This window comes from Mesoplodon mirus (assembly GCF_964341445.2).
Source record: "Mesoplodon mirus genome assembly, chromosome: 2".
Taxonomy (NCBI): Eukaryota; Metazoa; Chordata; class Mammalia; order Artiodactyla; family Ziphiidae; genus Mesoplodon; species Mesoplodon mirus.
Window position 1 is genome coordinate 217,203,628 of NC_138977.1, and position 18,437 is coordinate 217,222,064.

Below are 18,437 nucleotides of genomic sequence, written 5' to 3' on the forward strand. Positions count from 1 at the left end.
ATGGTGTATGGACGAGGCTGAACTTGCACATATGGCCGTGAACTAGCTGTTCGTGGTGGTCACAAAACCCACTTCAACTCTTGACTGTTAAAGATTTGGAGGGTCTACTTCTGCTCAAACCTCATCCTGCTTCTCCTCCTACTTCCTCCAGGAGGGAACACGCATAACAGGCCAAAGAAAGCATATCTTTAAGACTTTCCAAGATGATTTAGAGTTGGATAGCATGTTATTTTATTTAGTTATTTTTAATAAATTTATTTTATTTATTTTTGGCTGCGTTGGGTCTTCGTTGCTGCGTGTGGGCTTTCTCTAGTTGTGGAGAGCAGGGGCTACTCTTCGTTGCAGTGCTTGGGCATCTCATTGCAGTGGCTTCTCTTGTGATGGAGCACGGATTCTAGGCGTGTGGGCTTCAGTAGTTGTGGCATGCGGGCTCAGTAGTTGTGGCTTGCGGGCTCTAGAGCGCAGGCTCAGTAGTTGTGGCGCACGGGCTTAGATGTTCCGTGGCATGTGGGATGTTCCCGGACCAGGACTAGAACCCCTGTCTCCTGAATTGGCAGGCAGATACTTAACCACTTTGCCACCAGGGAAGCCCCAGCATGTTATTTTAGCATAACATTTATTTCTTCTTACAGATTCCTCTTGCAAAAAACATTTATGGACTCATAGCTCCCAACTTTGGAGTTGGTTTTGCAATTGGTAAGTCACACAAGTCTTTTATTTTTAAAACTTTGTTTTCCCATTACTAAGACAGAGTTCCTCTTACTTGGGCAGACTATAGCTACTCAATCTAAAATATCTAGAAGTTTGACAGCAGGCTGTGGGCGGCTTAGCTCACGTACGGCTTGTAGATCGTCCATAGGAAGGTACTGGCTTCCATGTACTAGTCATTTATTTCCTGAAAACCGGTCATATAAAAGCCTGCTATTTACAGAAGCAAAGCAACACTCCACTGCTGAGCTTGGGCAAACAGGAGAACTGCTTCCCCAGAATCCATTTGTTTGGGCTCATATCTGTGCACAGACCTTCTCATATGAGGCTGGGGGACAAAGAGACTTCACATGTATTTCTTGTATAAGGTTTGGTACAGAAAAGGTAGACTGATGTATTGATGACCAGCTGTACTGCAGGAATTTTCACAGGCAAAGGGGTTGAGTCTTTGCAGTGATGTGAGGAACAGTAAGTAATACGTTAGGGAAAAACCTTGTTAATATTTTGGATAAATAGCATATGCTTTTTTCTCATTTATAATATACACATTGATCATGATAAAAGTAAAGGTAAATCTGTCACAGGGTAAAGGCAGGAGTTGACTCTTTGGTACAGTAGAAAGGGTGGAGCCTTTGTGGACCCCTTAGACCAGGTTAGGTTCTCCTAGCTTGTATGTATACATATACATAACCTCTCACAGTGCCTTTATAGCCTCAATCACAGTCGTAATTTATTTTCCAACTCTTTGTTCGTTTTGTTCTCCCCTGTGTCCCAGCAACTTGCACATGTTAGGTGATCAGCAAATACTAGCTGAATGAAAGAAATGTCCCTTACCCTCCTGCCTCTGGTGGGTGTTTGGGTAAGGGGTCTGTCGTTTGAACGCCCTGCTGGGCGTGTTCACAGCCATCACCTCATTCAGCCAGTCATTATCATCTCCATTTTATCGATGGGGAGACTGATGTTCAGAGAGATAAGGCATGACAGTGCTCACCCAGCCAGGGATTTGGACCCAGAACTCTGATTATATGTGTTTTTTCTTTATGCTTCCTGTCCCTGACTATTCAAGAGACCAGAGATTCTAATACAGGTCTTGGAGGTGGTGGTGGCGGTTTTGGTTTTTTTAGCCAACTAAATGAGCAAAACTCTTTCGATTTTAATTTCCTGAGTAGGGCAGATGATCCCTCAGACTCCTTCCTGTCTGGTTCCTTCTGATTCTCCCTAATACTTTCCAACTTTAACTCTCATAATCTAAGTGTGAGGCCACAGTGTGGATGGGGAGGGAGCTGAGTGAGGCATGTAGGTTTGCCCAGTCTTTGAGGGCAAAGGACGAGTGGACCAGAAAATAGTGAATCAGGAAAACACCCACAGGAAGCAGGCTTGGGGTCCACACAACCAGTAACCAGCATCCCTCTGGATCTGAAGAATGGCAGGTGAGTCACCAGAGGACTGGGCGCTGTCCACCAGACAGCGGAGGACAAGGTGAGGCAAGGTGGAGAACGGCAAATGGTGGTCTGGGTTCCAGTCTCAGCCTCAAGCGCTTTCAGTCTGTCTTCAGCCAAAGGTATGTTGCAGGGAGTTTGCCTCAAGACTTGCAGGTAGCAGTGAGAGATCTTGGCAGGGTCGTGAGTTTAGGACACAGTCCCTGACATTCAGCTCATTATTGGTTTCCATCAGTTTTCTATAGACTGTGTTCCCTGATTGTCCACAGGCATGGTGGATTCGTCCATGATGCCCATCATGGGCTACCTGGTTGACCTGCGGCACGTGTCCGTCTATGGGAGCGTGTATGCCATTGCCGATGTAGCATTTTGTATGGGATATGCTATAGGTAAGGACATTGGCTTTCAAAACAACCTTTTTTCTCAGTGCATGATTGATAATGCCTACTGAAAATTATGTAAACTTTTGCATCTTTCTGCCTACAAGACATTTAGAGAGAGCTTTATCTAATTCTGTTTCCTGAAAGGTCCTTCCGCTGGTGGGGCTATCGCAAAGGCAATTGGATTTCCATGGCTCATGACAATTATTGGAATAATTGATATTCTTTTTGCTCCTCTCTGCTTTTTTCTCCGAAGTCCACCTGCCAAGGAAGAAAAAATGGTAAGCAAATTTTAGGATGCAATGAAGTATTTCTGGATAATTTTAGCATGGTCTCCTGGATAGTGTCCTATGGCTTAGTTCTAAAATATATTTCTGCCCCTTTTGAACAGAACTCCCCAAATGTAAATGGTAAGAATTCCTTTTTAGTTTATACCACATAAGGCAGCTACTTGTTTTACTGTATCAAGCATTATGTTTATATATTTTGAAGAATGAAACTAGTTTTGTACATAGACTAGCAGTCAATATAGCTCTTTTCATCAACCAAATATAAACAGGGATTGTTCAATTTAATTTTCTAAGGTTCTTGAAAATCTTGAAGATAACTTTTTTGCCTCTTGTGCTTACTTCTAATAGGATCAGCCATTTTTGGTCCTGTTTGCTTTTCTCCTAACCCTTACAGCTTTCAGTAATAGTGTCTTAGTCCTTACTGCATAAGATTCTGGAGATGGTTTTAATGTAGGTAACAGACGCTTATGGAAAAATATTGTTTATGCACCTTTGGGCACATGTTAGCACATATGTATAACGTTTAAGTTCATAATTTCATGACCAGAATCATAGCCATAGGCAAGATGTAGTATTGAGTGTTAAGTGTTCCTCTTCTGAATAAATTCAAACTTATTGATTCTAAATTTGAATTTTGAAATGCATTGGTCATTTTACCCTTTCTGATAAGCATTCATACCTGGTTTGGTGCTGCTGCTGATTTTTTTTAAACATCAAATGGTGATAGACACTCGTCTAGTTGAAAGATGAGGGCCTTAGGTTAAAGGTAAATGAGAGAAACAAGGCTGGGAGAGATGGTATTTGGCATTTAGGAATGGGTGTGAGGTTCCCTTGTTGCTGTTCTCTAGGGAGTACGTCAGAAGTTCTCTCTGATGTTTGACCTGAAGTGGGTTTTAAGGCTTTTTTGGCATTTCTTGACTGCCCTTTTACATGATTATCCCTAAAGAGTGGATTTAAAGAGAGACACAGACCCTGAAGTTAGGTTGTGTGCAGTCTTTGTTTTGGGCACTTTTTGTATTTATTAATATGTGCAGTATATTTAAAAAATATGTCCAGCACTGAGCACTGGTCTTGTGCCCTTTACTCTATAGGATTTAAGTAGGTGATTTTGAATTGCTCTCGAGCCATCTGACTCTTCCTCTTTGCCTATGCTTGCCAGCTCCGAACAGCCACAGCCAGAGCACTATGTTATATCTCTCTCAGGGCACTTCCTGTTTTCCAGCCTGGTTGTCTAGGTTTCCTGTCTACCTTCGTTTGTCCGACCCCAGCACAGTATCTTGGCCCCAATCAGGGTCAGAAAATTCTCTGTGCAACCACAGAAAACAACGCTTGTCCTGTTGCCACCGTATCAATCTGATTAAGGCCGAATGAAGATTACTCCCAACCCTATTTGACCAAAAAAAAAAAAAAAAAATCACCTACAAATGCTCCTGTCATCCAAGAGACTGTTTAAGGCTCAGGAGACAGCGCAGGGCCAGCATGGGCAGCCCTGGAGCCAAGCTGTCTGTCCCCCGGGAAGACATAGCCTCAACCTCACAGAGTGGTTGTGAGGATTAAATGAAAGAATACCAGTGGAGTGCGACCCCGGAGTCTGCACACAGTAAATGCTCAATAAATTGTCACGCGTTCCCATCTCACCCCACTCTCCTTTCTTGCTCTCACCTAACCCTGACTTACTCTGTCAGCCCAGCAGTACCCCAGTTTCCTCCCTCTCTTCCTCTCTGAGATGAGAGCCTCCTTTTACTCTCAGAGCCCAGGGCTGCCCAGTGGGCTTCCCTCGCTGAGCAGCAGACGTTAGTGGCTGTTGTGTTATCTGTTCGTCGGCAGCAGTGTGAGGGCTTATCTGAGGTCTTGGAGGAAGCGGATGAGGTCAGGGGACCAGGGTGGGGTGAGCTTGCCCTGCCAGCTCCCACTCTGGGGCCCCCACGTGATGGGCGGAAATCAGGCCTCAGTGCCTCTTCCCACATTTAAACTAAGGCTTTAGTTCATTTAAAAAGAAAAGTGCTGAAGGAAGTGGAAGAGACGATTCTGAAAGGCAAAGCAACAAGAATGACAGGCTTCCAGAAGCCGCTTCCACTGTAAAATGTCAAAATCCTTAATAAGTGCCTGGCAAGATGAATCATTAAAAACTTGAGAGAATGCGCATCTGCCTGCCCATAATTGATGCCCATAATTGAATGCATCGTGTCAGACACCATTTGACTGTCATAATGGCAGCATGCGAAGGTGGCAGCCAATAGCTGCCACCTACTTACTGTGCAGGCAGAGCAGGAAGGAACCAGGTGGAAACCAATAGCGCCGGATGATGAGGGGAGCGAGGGCAGGAAGCAGTGTGTGCCGTGGAGGAGGGACGATCGATTACTGCCCACTTGAGAAAATCCAATACAGACAAGTGCTGGCATTCAGGATCAGCAGTTACCAAACACAGGGGACCCGAGAGCCAGAAGAAGGTATACAAACCTTGGCAAATCATTCTTTCACTAGTAAACATTCTGATTAAGTGGTGTTTGGACTTAAGCTAGAAATGGAAAATTCGAGTGCTATTTTATGGATCCTAAGTCATCCAGTCATGAGCCAGTTTGTGAGCACTTGAGTTTTTCTTCCATTTGGTTTATTGGATTTCTGCTTTTTTTTCTTTTTTTAAATAATCAGTGTTATCAATACAGGCAGAGAAAAAAGCCTGTTACTCCAGTTCCTCTGCAAGTATAAGAAACACCAACTCTGTCATTTAGGAAACTGTGTTCCAGTTATAAGACAACTGCTTACAGCCTCTAACTGTCAGAATACCCAGTGAGGAGGAAAGCTGTGTTCTGGAATGGAGTTTTGTTTTTTCTGGTTGAATTATTTTTAAAGATAGGGCACATTTCTTAGGTCTTACTCTTGAAGTTTCTAATTGTTGCCCAGGCAGGAAAGTAGGAGGTTTGAAGACTGCAGCTTTCTTTCAATGGGCGACCCTGATGCAAAACCATCACTTTTTTTTTTTTTAAAAGATGTGGTAAATAAATCTTTTCTAGCACATAGAAGTCTTGAAGCCTGGAACTCTTACATTTTATGCTTTTACTTTTTCACTGTCCCAGCTTTGTGTTTGTGTTACTTTTACACTTCACTTGGTCCAGCATGTTTTTACCAGTTTGGAAATTCTGACTCTCCTGTGTCTGATATGAAACCAGGCATTTGGTAGGACCAGGGCTCAACTCTCAGGAACCAGGCATTGCCGTGAATTCAGATGAAAATGCCCTCTCGTTTTTTTTTTACTTTTTCTTCAGTCCAGAGTCAAACACACCTTTTTCCACACAGCAGTGCGTGGAACACTGCTCTGATTACCAGGCTGCTCCCCGGGCCACTCTGCACACGTCCCCCATGCACTTGACTTACCCACTTGATCTTGTTCAGGCCCCTCTTTTCGTGGCACTTTTGGACTATTAGATGCCATCTGGCTTAATCATGTACAACTTAAAAAAACCACAACAACTATGGCACAATAAATCTTTCAAAAGAGGTTCAGAAGCCAGTAAGCTAGGTTTTGAAAGCAACAGATGATCTTTTAAGAAAGAAAACTTCTTAACCTGATATAGGTAGTGTCAACAAATGCAGTTTGGTTAATTGATAAATTCTGTTTAAGTCTATATGATGCCAAGTAACTGGTCTGACTGAACTTCTTCCCTTGCAATGCAGTTTTTTAATTGAGTCCGTATTACGTACCCAGAGCTAGGTTCCAGAGGTCCTTAAGTCTACATGTACATACCGTTAGGTATAATGGTGGACAACCAAGGGACAGGAGGCAATAAGGTAGAATGATGGCCGTCCTTTCCAAGCCCGCTTTGCCACCTGTGGGCCTGGGGTCGAGGCCCCTGCCTGGCATTCGGGGCCCTGCAGTCGGGCCCCGGTTGGGCTTTCCCGTGAACGTCTCCCTGTGCCTCATCATCAGATCGGGGGTGGGGGGGTTGGTGGGGAGGCAGGCTGTTTTACTTAATGTCTCGTTTGGTAAATAACCTCTGCCGCGCTCATTCCCAACTCCCTCGCTGTGAAAATCCTTTCCGTCGTTCAAGCTTCAAGTCCACCCCCATCGCTTCCACATTGCTTTCCCTGAGCACTTAACCCACAGTGAGCGCTCTGCCTGCAAACCCTATGGAACCTGTCACTCGTGTGCAGTGAGGTACCTGAGTTGCTGGCAGAGGACCTTAAGGGCACGGACACACACGTCTGGTAGGTGCCCAGTAACCTGCTGTCAGCCGTGTGACCCTACTGTGCCCTAGAAAATGCCACATAAGTCGGGCGGTGTTTCTCGCAGCGCGTTTCTCACCCTCATGTGAGGGTAGGGATGGGGGATTTCATTTTTAACCTGCCCCCTCAAGTGATTCTTGGGCACAGTTCTTTGAGGATCACTAATCCAGAGAGGCAAGACATCGAGCTCTTTGGTGGCTAGACCTTTTGTGTTACGAGCACACACCCACGTGGAGAGAATGGTCCTGGTATAGTGTCTGTTGCCTCAATTACTTATTTTTAGAAATTGAGCTCTTTATGAAGTCCATGTATCAATTCACTTGGCAAGAAGCACAATCAAAAAAATAGAGTTAAATTTGCAGCTGACAATTTGAGCTGGCAGCCTAACTTGGAGGGTCCTATAAGTCCGTCCTTTTTTTTTTTTTTTTTTTGCGGTACGCGGGCCTCTCACTGTTGTGGCCTCTCCCGTTGCAGAGCACAGGCTCCGGATGCGCAGGCCCAGCGGCCATGGCTCACGGGCCCAGCCGCTCCACGGCATGTGGAATCTTCCCAGACCGGGACACGAACCCGTGTCCCCTGCATCGGCAGGCGGACTCTCAACCACTGTGCCACCAGGGAAGCCCCGGAAGTCCTTATCTTAACATGCCACACAGCAGATCAATTTAGCATTTCTTGAGAAATGATAAATGGGTTAAGCCCTTGAGTGGAGACATAGCAGCTTATCAAATCTGTGGGACAAGAACTGGGAGTAGCTAACAAGCGCCAAGATAGGTTGCAGTAGGCCAACAGAAGATAAATTTTAATCCAGATAAATGCTGCCATTTAGATTTTCAAACTGCACAGAAAGGCACTGGAGGGAATAGTTTACGTGGAGGAAAACTCTGGAAGACATTCTTGATGAGAGAACTCATTTCAGTTGCACCTGATGTTGTGCTCTACGCTCCTGCTGTCCTGTGGGGCATCGCCAGAGCAGACTTTGGCATAGGCTGCCTGGGCTTGTATCTGCCCCATTTAGCTGTACATCCCTTGGTCAAGTTCTTTAACCTTTGTGCCTACACGGAGGGTTATCAAGCTACCTCATAGGGTTACTGTGAAGTTGAGGTATTGCATTGAAAATGCTTAGCACAGTCCTGGCATGATAAACCCCAGCTGGACACTCAGACTACGTGCTTGGTCTGTACACTTTCACGAGGAATGATGACTGCAGTGCTCATCAACTGAGGATGTTTGTCAGCTGAGGATCAGTTGACCTTTAAAAAAGTTTTCAGTAACAATAAGGGAGTGCACAAGATTTTTATGTACATGAGAGGAATGTAGTTTTTAAAATACAATTGAGCAAGAGGAGGCCAGCCAGGATTTGGGGAGAGGTCCTCCTGAAATGCCATTTTTTAAAAAGATAAGGGCCCTGTGACGTTTAGTCTAGGGAAATCTAAGGGGGCATGGCCGTGGTCTTAAAATATTGTAAGGGCAGGCTGTGAAGACGGCTGGAATCAGAACTTGATCCACAAATAGAAACATGGAGACAGGTTTTAGTCTAGCCTCAGGGATGTTTTTAACACGAGAGCTTGCCTCATTAAGGAGGGAGGACCTCCTTATTAAGTGTTGCCACTGTGAAGGTGCATTGGGTGACCTCCAGGATCCCCCCACCCTAATTCAAAGACTCTAAGTATAACCTAAACCTAACCTGCATATCCCTTTCTTCCTAGCTTACAGTTTCCTCCAACTCGACTTACGGCTCCTGGCAGGTATAATGGGAATAGTGCAGACTGCTGCTGCTGCTTCCTGTTGCCTGGAATTTTCAGTTTAGAACTCCAGGTCTTCTAGGGGAGGCACCTGGAAGTTGCACCAAATCACTGGTTGGTTGATCGTAGGTGGTACTATATGTAGTTTTCAAACTACTAATCCTTAGAAACAGGGTAAGACTATCTTCTCTTTATGAAACAGTTAATATATCTGCATTTTGCTCTCTTTTAGGCTATCCTTATGGATCACAACTGCCCCATTAAAACAAAAATGTATACTCAGAATAATATCCAGTCGTATCCGATAGATGAGGATGAAGAATCTGAAAGTGACTGAGACCCTCAAAAGTCATCCAAGTATCTAATTGTATAAAACAGTGTTTCCAGTGAAATGACTCATCCAGAACTGTCGTAGTGATACCACTCATCCCTGGTGAAAGAGTAAAACAACCAAAGGTTTTCTTTTCCATGGTTATGATCGATTGCCAACAGCCTTATAAAGAAAAAGCAGCTTTTCTAGGGGTTTGTATAAATAGTGTTGAAAACTTTATTTTATGTATTTGATTTTATTAAATATTATACAATATATTTTGACGAAATAGTGTAAATCTATAAATATTTGAATCCAAATCCAATATAATTTTTTAACTTACATTCACAAACACCTGGGCAAAAAAGTCTTATATATTTTCTGAATATTGGTAATGAGTGTTTAAAGCACGCATTATCTCCGAGACACTTCCAATAATGAGGAACTAGAAGGAAGTCTGAAAAACAGAATCAAGTGAGATGGCATATATTATATAGTGACACTGAATGTTGAGTTACTGAACTTGCAATTACAGTTGACCTTGAACAACACAGGGTTTGGGGGTGCCGACAACCCATGCAGTCGAAAACCTGCGTACAACTTTACAGTCAGCCCTTTGTATCCATGGTTTCACATCTCTGGATTCAATCAACCACAGACCATGTAGTACTGCAGTCTGTATTTATTGAAAAAATTCTGCATATAAGTGGACCCGTGCAGTTCAAACCGTGTTGTTCAAGGGTCAACTGTACTGTCAATATATTCATGAGTTAAAAGCTAGTTTTCTCAGATGCAGAAGACAAGAACTTGAGCCAGTCATCTTTTGGATTTATCCATGAATCTCAGCGGGCATTAGTTTTCTATGTAATCACCTACCTGGAAACAGATGGTTGTAAATTATATGTTTACATGTCATGTGGTTGGCAGCAAACATAAAAGCCAATAAGGGTAAAATAGTAAATGTTCTGAAAGCAGAGAAAAGCACCCAAACGTATAGTTATAAACAACTAGAAGCTTTCCCTTTCAGATATATACTTGTCTTACCAGGTGACAGAAAATTGAGGATAGATATACCTTATACTGTCAGGGTTGTTTAAGCATGATGAGATATATCAACACCTAGCTCAGGTTTTAGAAGAGAAATTTAAAAGGCTAATAGCTGCTGTGATGTGAAAAAATCAGACTATAATTATCTTTGAGCTGGAGGTCATCCAAGTGTTTTCTAGGGATCTACTAATTTTGAGTTGTTTGAAACTATTATTTTTTAGACTTCTGAACGTTGTTCACATCAATGTGAAAACAAATTTTACATGAAGATGAAGAAGGAATGAAATTGTCTTGAATCGTGTTAGGAAAACAGGTAAAAATAATAGGGTGGTCAGGGCACACCCCCTTTCACAGGCAGGAAAAAACCCAAACATCTAAAAATGTCTGTAATACTGTATCACCTAGTGCTGTGTGATGTAGTTTTTCTAAGCATGACGACGTTGATGTGCCTTTTTGATGTGATAGCAAGTACCGTGTTAGTGAACATTGTTAGTTTATATCGAGTTTTGTATGAGATATGAAGATAGTGTGGAATGTCTCAAATAACACTTGTTCATTCTGTAGTTCTGTAATCGTAAACAAAAACTACTTAATGTCAGTTCTTTGTTAAGCTAAAATTGTGCTCCTGTTAACTTGGAAGGACCCCTCAACCTTATAGTTCTCTAAGAAAGTAGCTAATACTTCCCATTTTCTTTATGAAGCTTTTCTTGTGGGGCTTTGATCTGAAGTCTGGTTTTCAAGTGCATGTGTTGGAAGCAGACAAGCGTCCTACTCGTGTATTTGCGTTGGGCGACTTACACAAGGACTCTGCTTTGCTGGAGGCGCTTCTATGGCTAAAGTAAAAAGGCAGGATTGTTCTCTACTTCTGTAGGGGAGAGCCTTAAAAAAGAACGTGCTGCAAATCAGTTCTCTTGCGGGGTTTGTGGTTCTCCTCACTCCCAATACCATGTAACTTTTCCCTCTTTTATTTCTGCCTGCAAGGCTTCAGTCTCTTCAAGGATGACTGGCAGCCATGTCTGCTGGTGATCCCTAGAGATCATATAAAAGATATATATTTTTCAGAACTGTTTTGAGAGCAAAAGGTATCAGTTGTATCTGAAGGAGAAAAAAATTGTAAGGTCTTTTATATGACTAGTATTCTGGGGTTGGCAAGACTATGAAAAGAGCAGTTTTTTTTTTTAATGTGTGTATCAGAATGAACACACAGCTCTCTGAACATTTATTTTTTGAGCAGAGGTGGTTTTTATGTTTGTACCTGGCAAAACAGATACAAAAAGCTTAATGAGGTAGTGATGAATATTCAATTCTTTCTTTTGACTGCTAAGTGTATCCACCTACGTCATGTTTTAGCTAGTTTACTTAATAAATCTTCTGAACACTACTGTGCCTGTTGTATTCCTTTGTTAACCAGATATTATCATTGGAATAAAATATGTAAGAAGGTACTGTTTTAACTGTGGGTATTCAATTAAAAACTATTCTTCTTTGCTTGCAGGCATCAGGTAAAATCTACTCCAGACTAGTTTGAACCATACTTTTTGGCTTTGCAAAATTTGTTTTAAATTGAAGTCTGTAACTAGCCACATGGTGTCAGTGTGGAACCAACCAGTAAGTTATCCTTGCATCTCTAAAGTTATATTGTTTTCCTGATTACTACGAACAAATAACTGTATCTGATGAAAATAACTATGATATGCAGCCACTTGACACAGTAGGTCCACAGCCCCGGGAAGTTCCATAAAACTTAGGGTGCGCCTGTGTGCACCTTTCAGGGGTGAGAATCCATGGTTTTAAACAGGTCTTAAAATGGATCCATGGCTTAAAAAGGCTTAAGGGAACCTCCCCCAACCCTGTTTTTAAAGGAAAGCTGTTATCTTTCAATTTAGAAATAAACTCAATACATTTTAAAATTAAAGTGATTTTAAATTTATTCACTTTTAGGGGACTTGAGATTTTATTATCTTAATATTAGTAAGAGCCAAATACTTTTAAACTGCCTTTCAAAAAATTCAAAAATACTTAAATTTAGAATTGACAGTACCCTCAAATTTTTAGCATGTGTTTTCTCCTCTCAAATTCACAAAATGGCCACATAGTATTTTAACTAGTTCTGATACTGAAGAATGTAAGGTCTGATATTAAGAAATGTAGCATATGAATTGATTCTAAATGCTAAAATATTGCTCAGCTTGACTGTCTAACCTAATAATTCATCTAAATACCAATGTAGCAAATACACTTTAGTCCAATTACTACTAGATAGCATTGGCAAATCCATAAATCTGATTTTCACAGCATAAAAAAATAGTAAAACCAAAATTTAATGCTCTTAGACAATTTTCAGAATAGCAATTTTGTTTAGCAAAAGCGGACTTTGTTAAGCTTATCTTCATGGCCCAGTTAAACCAGGCAATAATTCCATAGAGATGCAGCAGTCACCTTTTCCAGATGACATCAAATGAAGATATTCTTGTTTTCTGTGGTAGTTTTTATTTAATATTATTTTTTAGCTATTGATAACATAGCATGGCAGAAAGATTACATCAGGAATGTGATATCATACAACTGTTTTCACTGAAGCCTTATACCTTACTATTCCTTAGGCTATTGGAGTGTCCCACCCCCCCGCCCCCCCTTGCACGAAACTACAAGTGTGATGCCTCTTCTGCCTCTCCCAGTAAATAGAAAAGTATTGCACTACATTGAAGGTATATTTTACAAACATCATTGGCAGCATTACTGAGCTTTCCATAATTGTGGTTCTACAGAGTTAAATACTTTTAAAACATGAGTAGATTTTTATGAAACCAAAGTTTTGCATTATTTCTACAGCTCTTTCAAATGCATCAGTTTCAGCAGCATGCTTGGATGTCACTAAAACTTCCATGGTATAATCCAAAACCACCAGCCACTTACTCTGCCTTCCAGGTTGTCAGTGGTAAGTGACTTTTTATGATGAGATGACAGTTGGTTATTACGTTGGGCAGATTGTTTCAAGCTATTGTTACAGAACAACATTTTAGCTTTCAGTGAATTTGGTGTATAAAGACTTCTACAGCAGTGTTCTTTTAAAATGCAAGCATGTTTAAACAAAAATGGGGGGTATACACAGATATATTTTTGTTATAAACTTGGCCAAGAAAGGTATTTAGTTTCCTAATATTTTACTTAATAATAAAATAGCAAGAATGAGAACTGGCTATTGATTTTAAAAGTGGAATGGCTTTTCTACCCATAAAAATGTTTTTATCATCCATATAACCCTTTTATTTCAATAGCTTTTTACTGTTCAGAGAACTTGTGCAGTTATGCTGTTGTTTTCCTCACAACAATCCTGTGAGGTAGAATAAGTTTTGCTTATTCCTACTTTATAGCTGGGGAGCCCACAGCATGGAGCCCGTTCGTGGCTTGCCTATGGTTACACAGTTCACTAATGGCCAAGAGAAGAGCTTGAACTTAAACTCTTGTATGCAGTCCTGGGTTACAGACCTGGGCCAGAATCCTTACTATTATACTATGCCTTTTCCTGCCAGCCATAAAAACTGCCATCTAGTTTTAAATTCATGTCATTGTCACCATATAGCAATTATCATAGTAGTTACCTACAAAAGGGAAAAACATGTACATATCTATTTTATAGAAATATAAAAGGCGAAAACTTTTATGGTATGCCAACAGAGGTCATGCTCACATGTTTTCCCTCAGTCATGTGTTATTGGGATCCACACGATGGCCTGAGTATCAGACTAGACCTTCATTTTAAGAGAAATGGTTCCAATTCCTATGTAGCTATGCTGTGTAATTTTTTTTTTTAATAAGACAGTCTGAACTACAGAAGCATTCAGAACGATCACCATTCCTTTAAGCCTGTAGGATGTCAGACAAAGCAATAAATCTATTTTGCATGATTCCTCTCCCTTACAGCATTCTCATGCATGACTATTTTTCTAAAACAAAACAGCCAAACCAGATATCAACAAGGTCATTTTAAGAACAGTCCTCTGAAACTTCAAATATCTACATGCTTTATTTCCTATGGGAGAACTGAAGATGAAAAATAATCATAAATGTTTAGTACTTCCATTTGAAAGGCAAGTGTCAACATTTTGAAAGATTATATTTCAAAATCCAACTGGTTCCTGTGTTTTTTTGTTTGTTTTAGTAATCTGGTCATCCTCTCAAAATTCTTGACCAACTGCATTCTGTATTTATTCCCTATTGCATTTTGTTTTTCAATGCAAGCTCTTCAAATTAATCACTATATTCTCACTATACTTAAATTGCACATAAGCTTTAGAAAAAAATTTCACAAAAGCATAAAAAACAAACTATATGTAAAACTTTTTTTTTTTTTTTTTACTAAATCAGCATAACTAACTAAAGCTGCGGCATCTGCTTTCATGTTACATTTGGCAAAATCAAAACAAAAAGCACTCCCCCAAACCCCAAAATAACAAAACTCTCAAGCAAGTAGATATGACAAACTTCATAACACAAAGATTCAAAACCTGTTCCCTCAATGACTGCTGTTGTCAATTTGGGCATGCAGCAAATTTGTTGTTATAACTGTGATGGAAATGAAAATATTTCAAGAATCTGGACAGTATCCTATTCAACACTAATTCAAAAACTAGGAAGAGGAAGAAAAAAAACACAATGAGACATCACACCTACATAAACACAAAAAGTCAGCTTACATAATTACATAATTAGAAAAAGTTAAAAATAAATTAGTAAAAATAAATTCCCAGTATAAACCCAAAAAGCATAGCTATAAATGCAATCTGAAACAACCAATTTAGTGAGCTGGTTATGTTTTTGCTGGAAAACCACCTTTTCCACTCTAGTTCTTACACAAGCAAATAACTGTGAAGAAGCAGGCCAAAGTGCATAATGAGGGTTTAAATGTGGTTATCTGTGGTACTTTAGATGCAACTTTTCCTCAATCACTTGAAAGTTTAAACAGGCTGTTACACAGACTCAGATGGGCCAAATAAGTCATCTGATATGCTACTGAATGGCTGAGAGTCTATTAGTTGGGTTATTTCACTATCAAGGTCTTCTTCCGTATCATCTGTGTACTTGCTTATTTTTTTGGAGTGCTGGTCTAAGGACAGACTTTCTAAAGATTCAATATCTTCAATGCCTGCTCTGTAGTGGATCATAAGAAGTGTTAGAGCTTGCAGTCTTTCACCTGATTTAGCCAAAGCAGCAGAAAGAAGTGATTTTTTCCTCGTATCTGTTGTCTCTTTTTCCTCTCTAACAAGGGAATTATTATGTTCCAACTCCTGATCAATTTCATTCTGCAGTTTATCTAGCATGAACTCTAGTTTCTGGATCCTCTCCTCTGTAGGCAACCCCCTGTACAGATCACGACCGATTTCTTTAACTGCAATGAAAACGCTGTCATCCAGACCACCCTCCTTTCTCACTAATTTTATTCCTGTGTTGTTGCCCCGTTTAGAAGGGCTGTTTGGGCCACAGATCTCTGTGTCACTGCCTTCGTTGTCTGATGTGTTGGGTGTGTGTTTTGGTGAAGGTTCTACTAGATCAGTTCCTGGCTCAGAAAGGCGCGTTTTAGAGACTTGACGCAGATTTAACAAACGAGAGCTCGTATTGATAATATGTCTTGTCAAACCTGTTGTTCTGTTGACTGACTTCCCAGCTTCAGCGTCAACACGAGGGGGCAGGCCTAAGAGGGTTTCTTGTCCTTCCAGCCTGAGATTTTTCAGGGCCCGGTCTATCCGTTGATCAGTTGCTCCACAAAGAGGAGTCTCGGCTAGACACTTTTCCTGACATTTTTTATGGCAAACATAAGCACAGAACATACACTGGGAAGCAGCTTTAGTCCAAACTTTTTTCTTACAGTAATCACACCAAGTTGGGTTCTGGAACTGAGTATCCTGGAAACTATGTTTATTTTCTGTTAAACCCATCTGTCCAACAAAGTGCTCCTCTTTAGGTAGGGCAGAAACCTCTTCGACCAAATGGAGTTCTTTTTCTTTCTCTAAGTTAGTAACTACATGGTGGTCTGGCTCTCCTTCTTTCAGATATTTGAAGTGAACAGTAATATCACCGAAACAAAATTTGTCATTGAACCCCTTCTGCATACTCAGATTACGTAGCGCGGTTCTCGTGACCATGGCCTTAGGTGATGGGGCTTCCAGTCTGAATTTGGAAAGGTATTCCATGTTCGATGTAGCTAAGCATCCTAAAGCCACCTCTTCAAGTTTTAAGCTGACATGCCCCAAACAGATGAGACCCCCTAATTTGAAAGGATCCCTGCACCACAGTGCGATGTTTAAGTACCTGTGGCAGGCTTCTATGTCAAAGAGACAGCTGGCTCTGGTTCTTGTCCATTTTCCGAGCTTATTACGATAAAGAATTTCTGATGATTCCCATGTTTGATGGTCATCTGAACTGTCCTTAGGAGGGCAGGAACTTTCTGAAGTCAAATCTTTTGCCACTTCTTGCTTTGCTAAAAACTGCTTAGCTGCAGCTGCTTCTTCTATGTGATCCAGATTTTTCGCTTGCTTTTCAGCAGGTTTATCTCCAGCAGGCGGTGGCAGCACCTTCTCTGGCTTTTCAACGAGAATATCTGGTTCTGCCTGATTTGGGGCATCAGCAGAAGGCAAAGGAACTTTGACTTGCGGTCGTGGTGGCACAGGTGGTTTGAAAGTGGATCCTTGGGTGGGTTTTGACACTTGTGCTGGTTCTGTTATCTCAGAAGATTTTAGGGCCAAGGGCTTACTTCCTTCTTTGGATGGAAGTTTTGGGGGTGGTGGGTAACTTCCTACAACTAATTTACGGTTTAAAACTGGTGATATAGTTCCAAGGGGTTTCACAGAAAGTGTTGTTGGAGTACGTTTGGGACTGTGACTTAATGACTGTGCCTCATCTTTGACCTCAGTTTGTGCTCTCACATCACTTGCTAAGTCTTCAAATTCAGAATCCAGGTCTCTGTTTTCAGCATCTACTGCCAACCCACTTGTTTCCTCTTCATAGTTTGGTTGGCATGAGCCTGACAGAAAGTTGTCTTCCAATTGTCCAAAGTTATCTTGCAGCACTGCACCCTGGTTACTCTGGCCAACAGGCCTTTCATAATATACCAGGACTCGGTCACCAGCCTGCTTGATAAGCTTCAACACTTGCAGTGTAGATGTGATTTTCACACCTGTTTTAAGATATTAAAAGGGAAACATGTAAATTACTGAAGTAAAAATTACCTAAATTCACTAAGTGTAATTGCCATTCATTCATGATTACTTAACTAATGGAAAAGTAATAGTGAAACCTCTAAAATATCTTACGGGCTTATGGATACATCAGTGTACTGATTCTTAAACACTGACTGCTCCGATGTCCTGGAAATGTTTACCTTTTCAAACCAAATGATGACATGAAAATCCTGAGGAGGGTGTCAAGCTGCTAACTCCTAATTGCTTCCCATTCCTTCCTAGGTTTAAAAGACATTTTTCCTCAGTTTGAACTGAAGTGAGCAGAGTGAGACCTATTGAAAAGGATTTTATTAACGGTTAAATCAGGCTTAAAATGATGGGAAACTGTGATTATATTGAGGGAAATTGTAAAATGCATCAGGGATTACAAGCTGTATGGTGAATGATTCAAATTAAGAGACCAATGCTTGAAATAAACTTAGCAAAATATTGGGCTGGCCAAAAAGTTTGTTCTGTTAGTGAATACATTGTTCAATAAAAGTCTTGGTGAAAATGAAAAATGTCTTTTATTTTCACTTAAAACTGAACAAACTTTTTGGCCACCCCAATACTATTATGAATAGTGGATTCTTACAGATTCTTTTCAGTAGCCCTACCCATCAAACTAATCTTTTTCAGGACCAGAAAGAATAAGGAAGGCATAATAGGAAGGCTTTAAAGTTAAACAAGTTGTTTACTATCTGTATCTATATCAACAATATCTTAAGTTTTCATTTTATTTTCTAATAGGTGCTACATCAGTTAGTTCAAAATTCAAAAAGTACAGAAAGATGTACAGTGAAAAATCTCCTTTCCACCTCTATCTCCCAAACGTATTGTCCCTTTCCTGAGGCAATCAAAGCTTCTGATGTATTCTTCTAGGGATATTCTAGGTGTATCTTTTAAAGGCTCTATTTTTTCCCTACCCTCCCCAAAACAGTACTTACCTAAGCCAACCCTTTCTGTAGGAGTTAGAGAAAGGTGAAAAGGGGTCTTTGCTTTCCAAAGGTCTTAAGGCCATCCTAAATAAATCAAAGTAACATCAGCCCCATCTAATAACCTGACTTCAGAGTTCCTCAA

General features: G+C 40.8%; 2 protein-coding genes across 2 annotated transcripts in view; one reads left to right on the forward strand and one right to left on the reverse strand.

Moving 5' to 3' along the window:
- The window catches only part of SLC18A2 (solute carrier family 18 member A2), a 39,621-nt gene extending 26,852 nt beyond the window's left edge, over positions 1 to 12,769 (forward strand). The window contains exons 12-16 of the mRNA XM_082607170.1: positions 633 to 696; positions 2,417 to 2,536; positions 2,675 to 2,808; positions 9,016 to 9,305; positions 10,362 to 12,769. Coding sequence (XP_082463296.1) covers positions 633 to 696; positions 2,417 to 2,536; positions 2,675 to 2,808; positions 9,016 to 9,120 — 423 coding nt within the window. The 3' untranslated portion in view covers positions 9,121 to 9,305; positions 10,362 to 12,769. The remainder of the gene's footprint in view (positions 1 to 632; positions 697 to 2,416; positions 2,537 to 2,674; positions 2,809 to 9,015; positions 9,306 to 10,361) is intronic.
- A 5-nt stretch (positions 12,770 to 12,774) lies between these two features.
- Positions 12,775 to 18,437, reverse strand: part of PDZD8 (PDZ domain containing 8) — an 87,419-nt gene continuing 81,756 nt past the window's right edge. Inside the window, exon 5 of the mRNA XM_082607145.1 lies at positions 12,775 to 17,314. Within this exon, the coding sequence (XP_082463271.1) occupies positions 15,111 to 17,314 (2,204 nt within the window). The 3' untranslated portion in view covers positions 12,775 to 15,110. The remainder of the gene's footprint in view (positions 17,315 to 18,437) is intronic.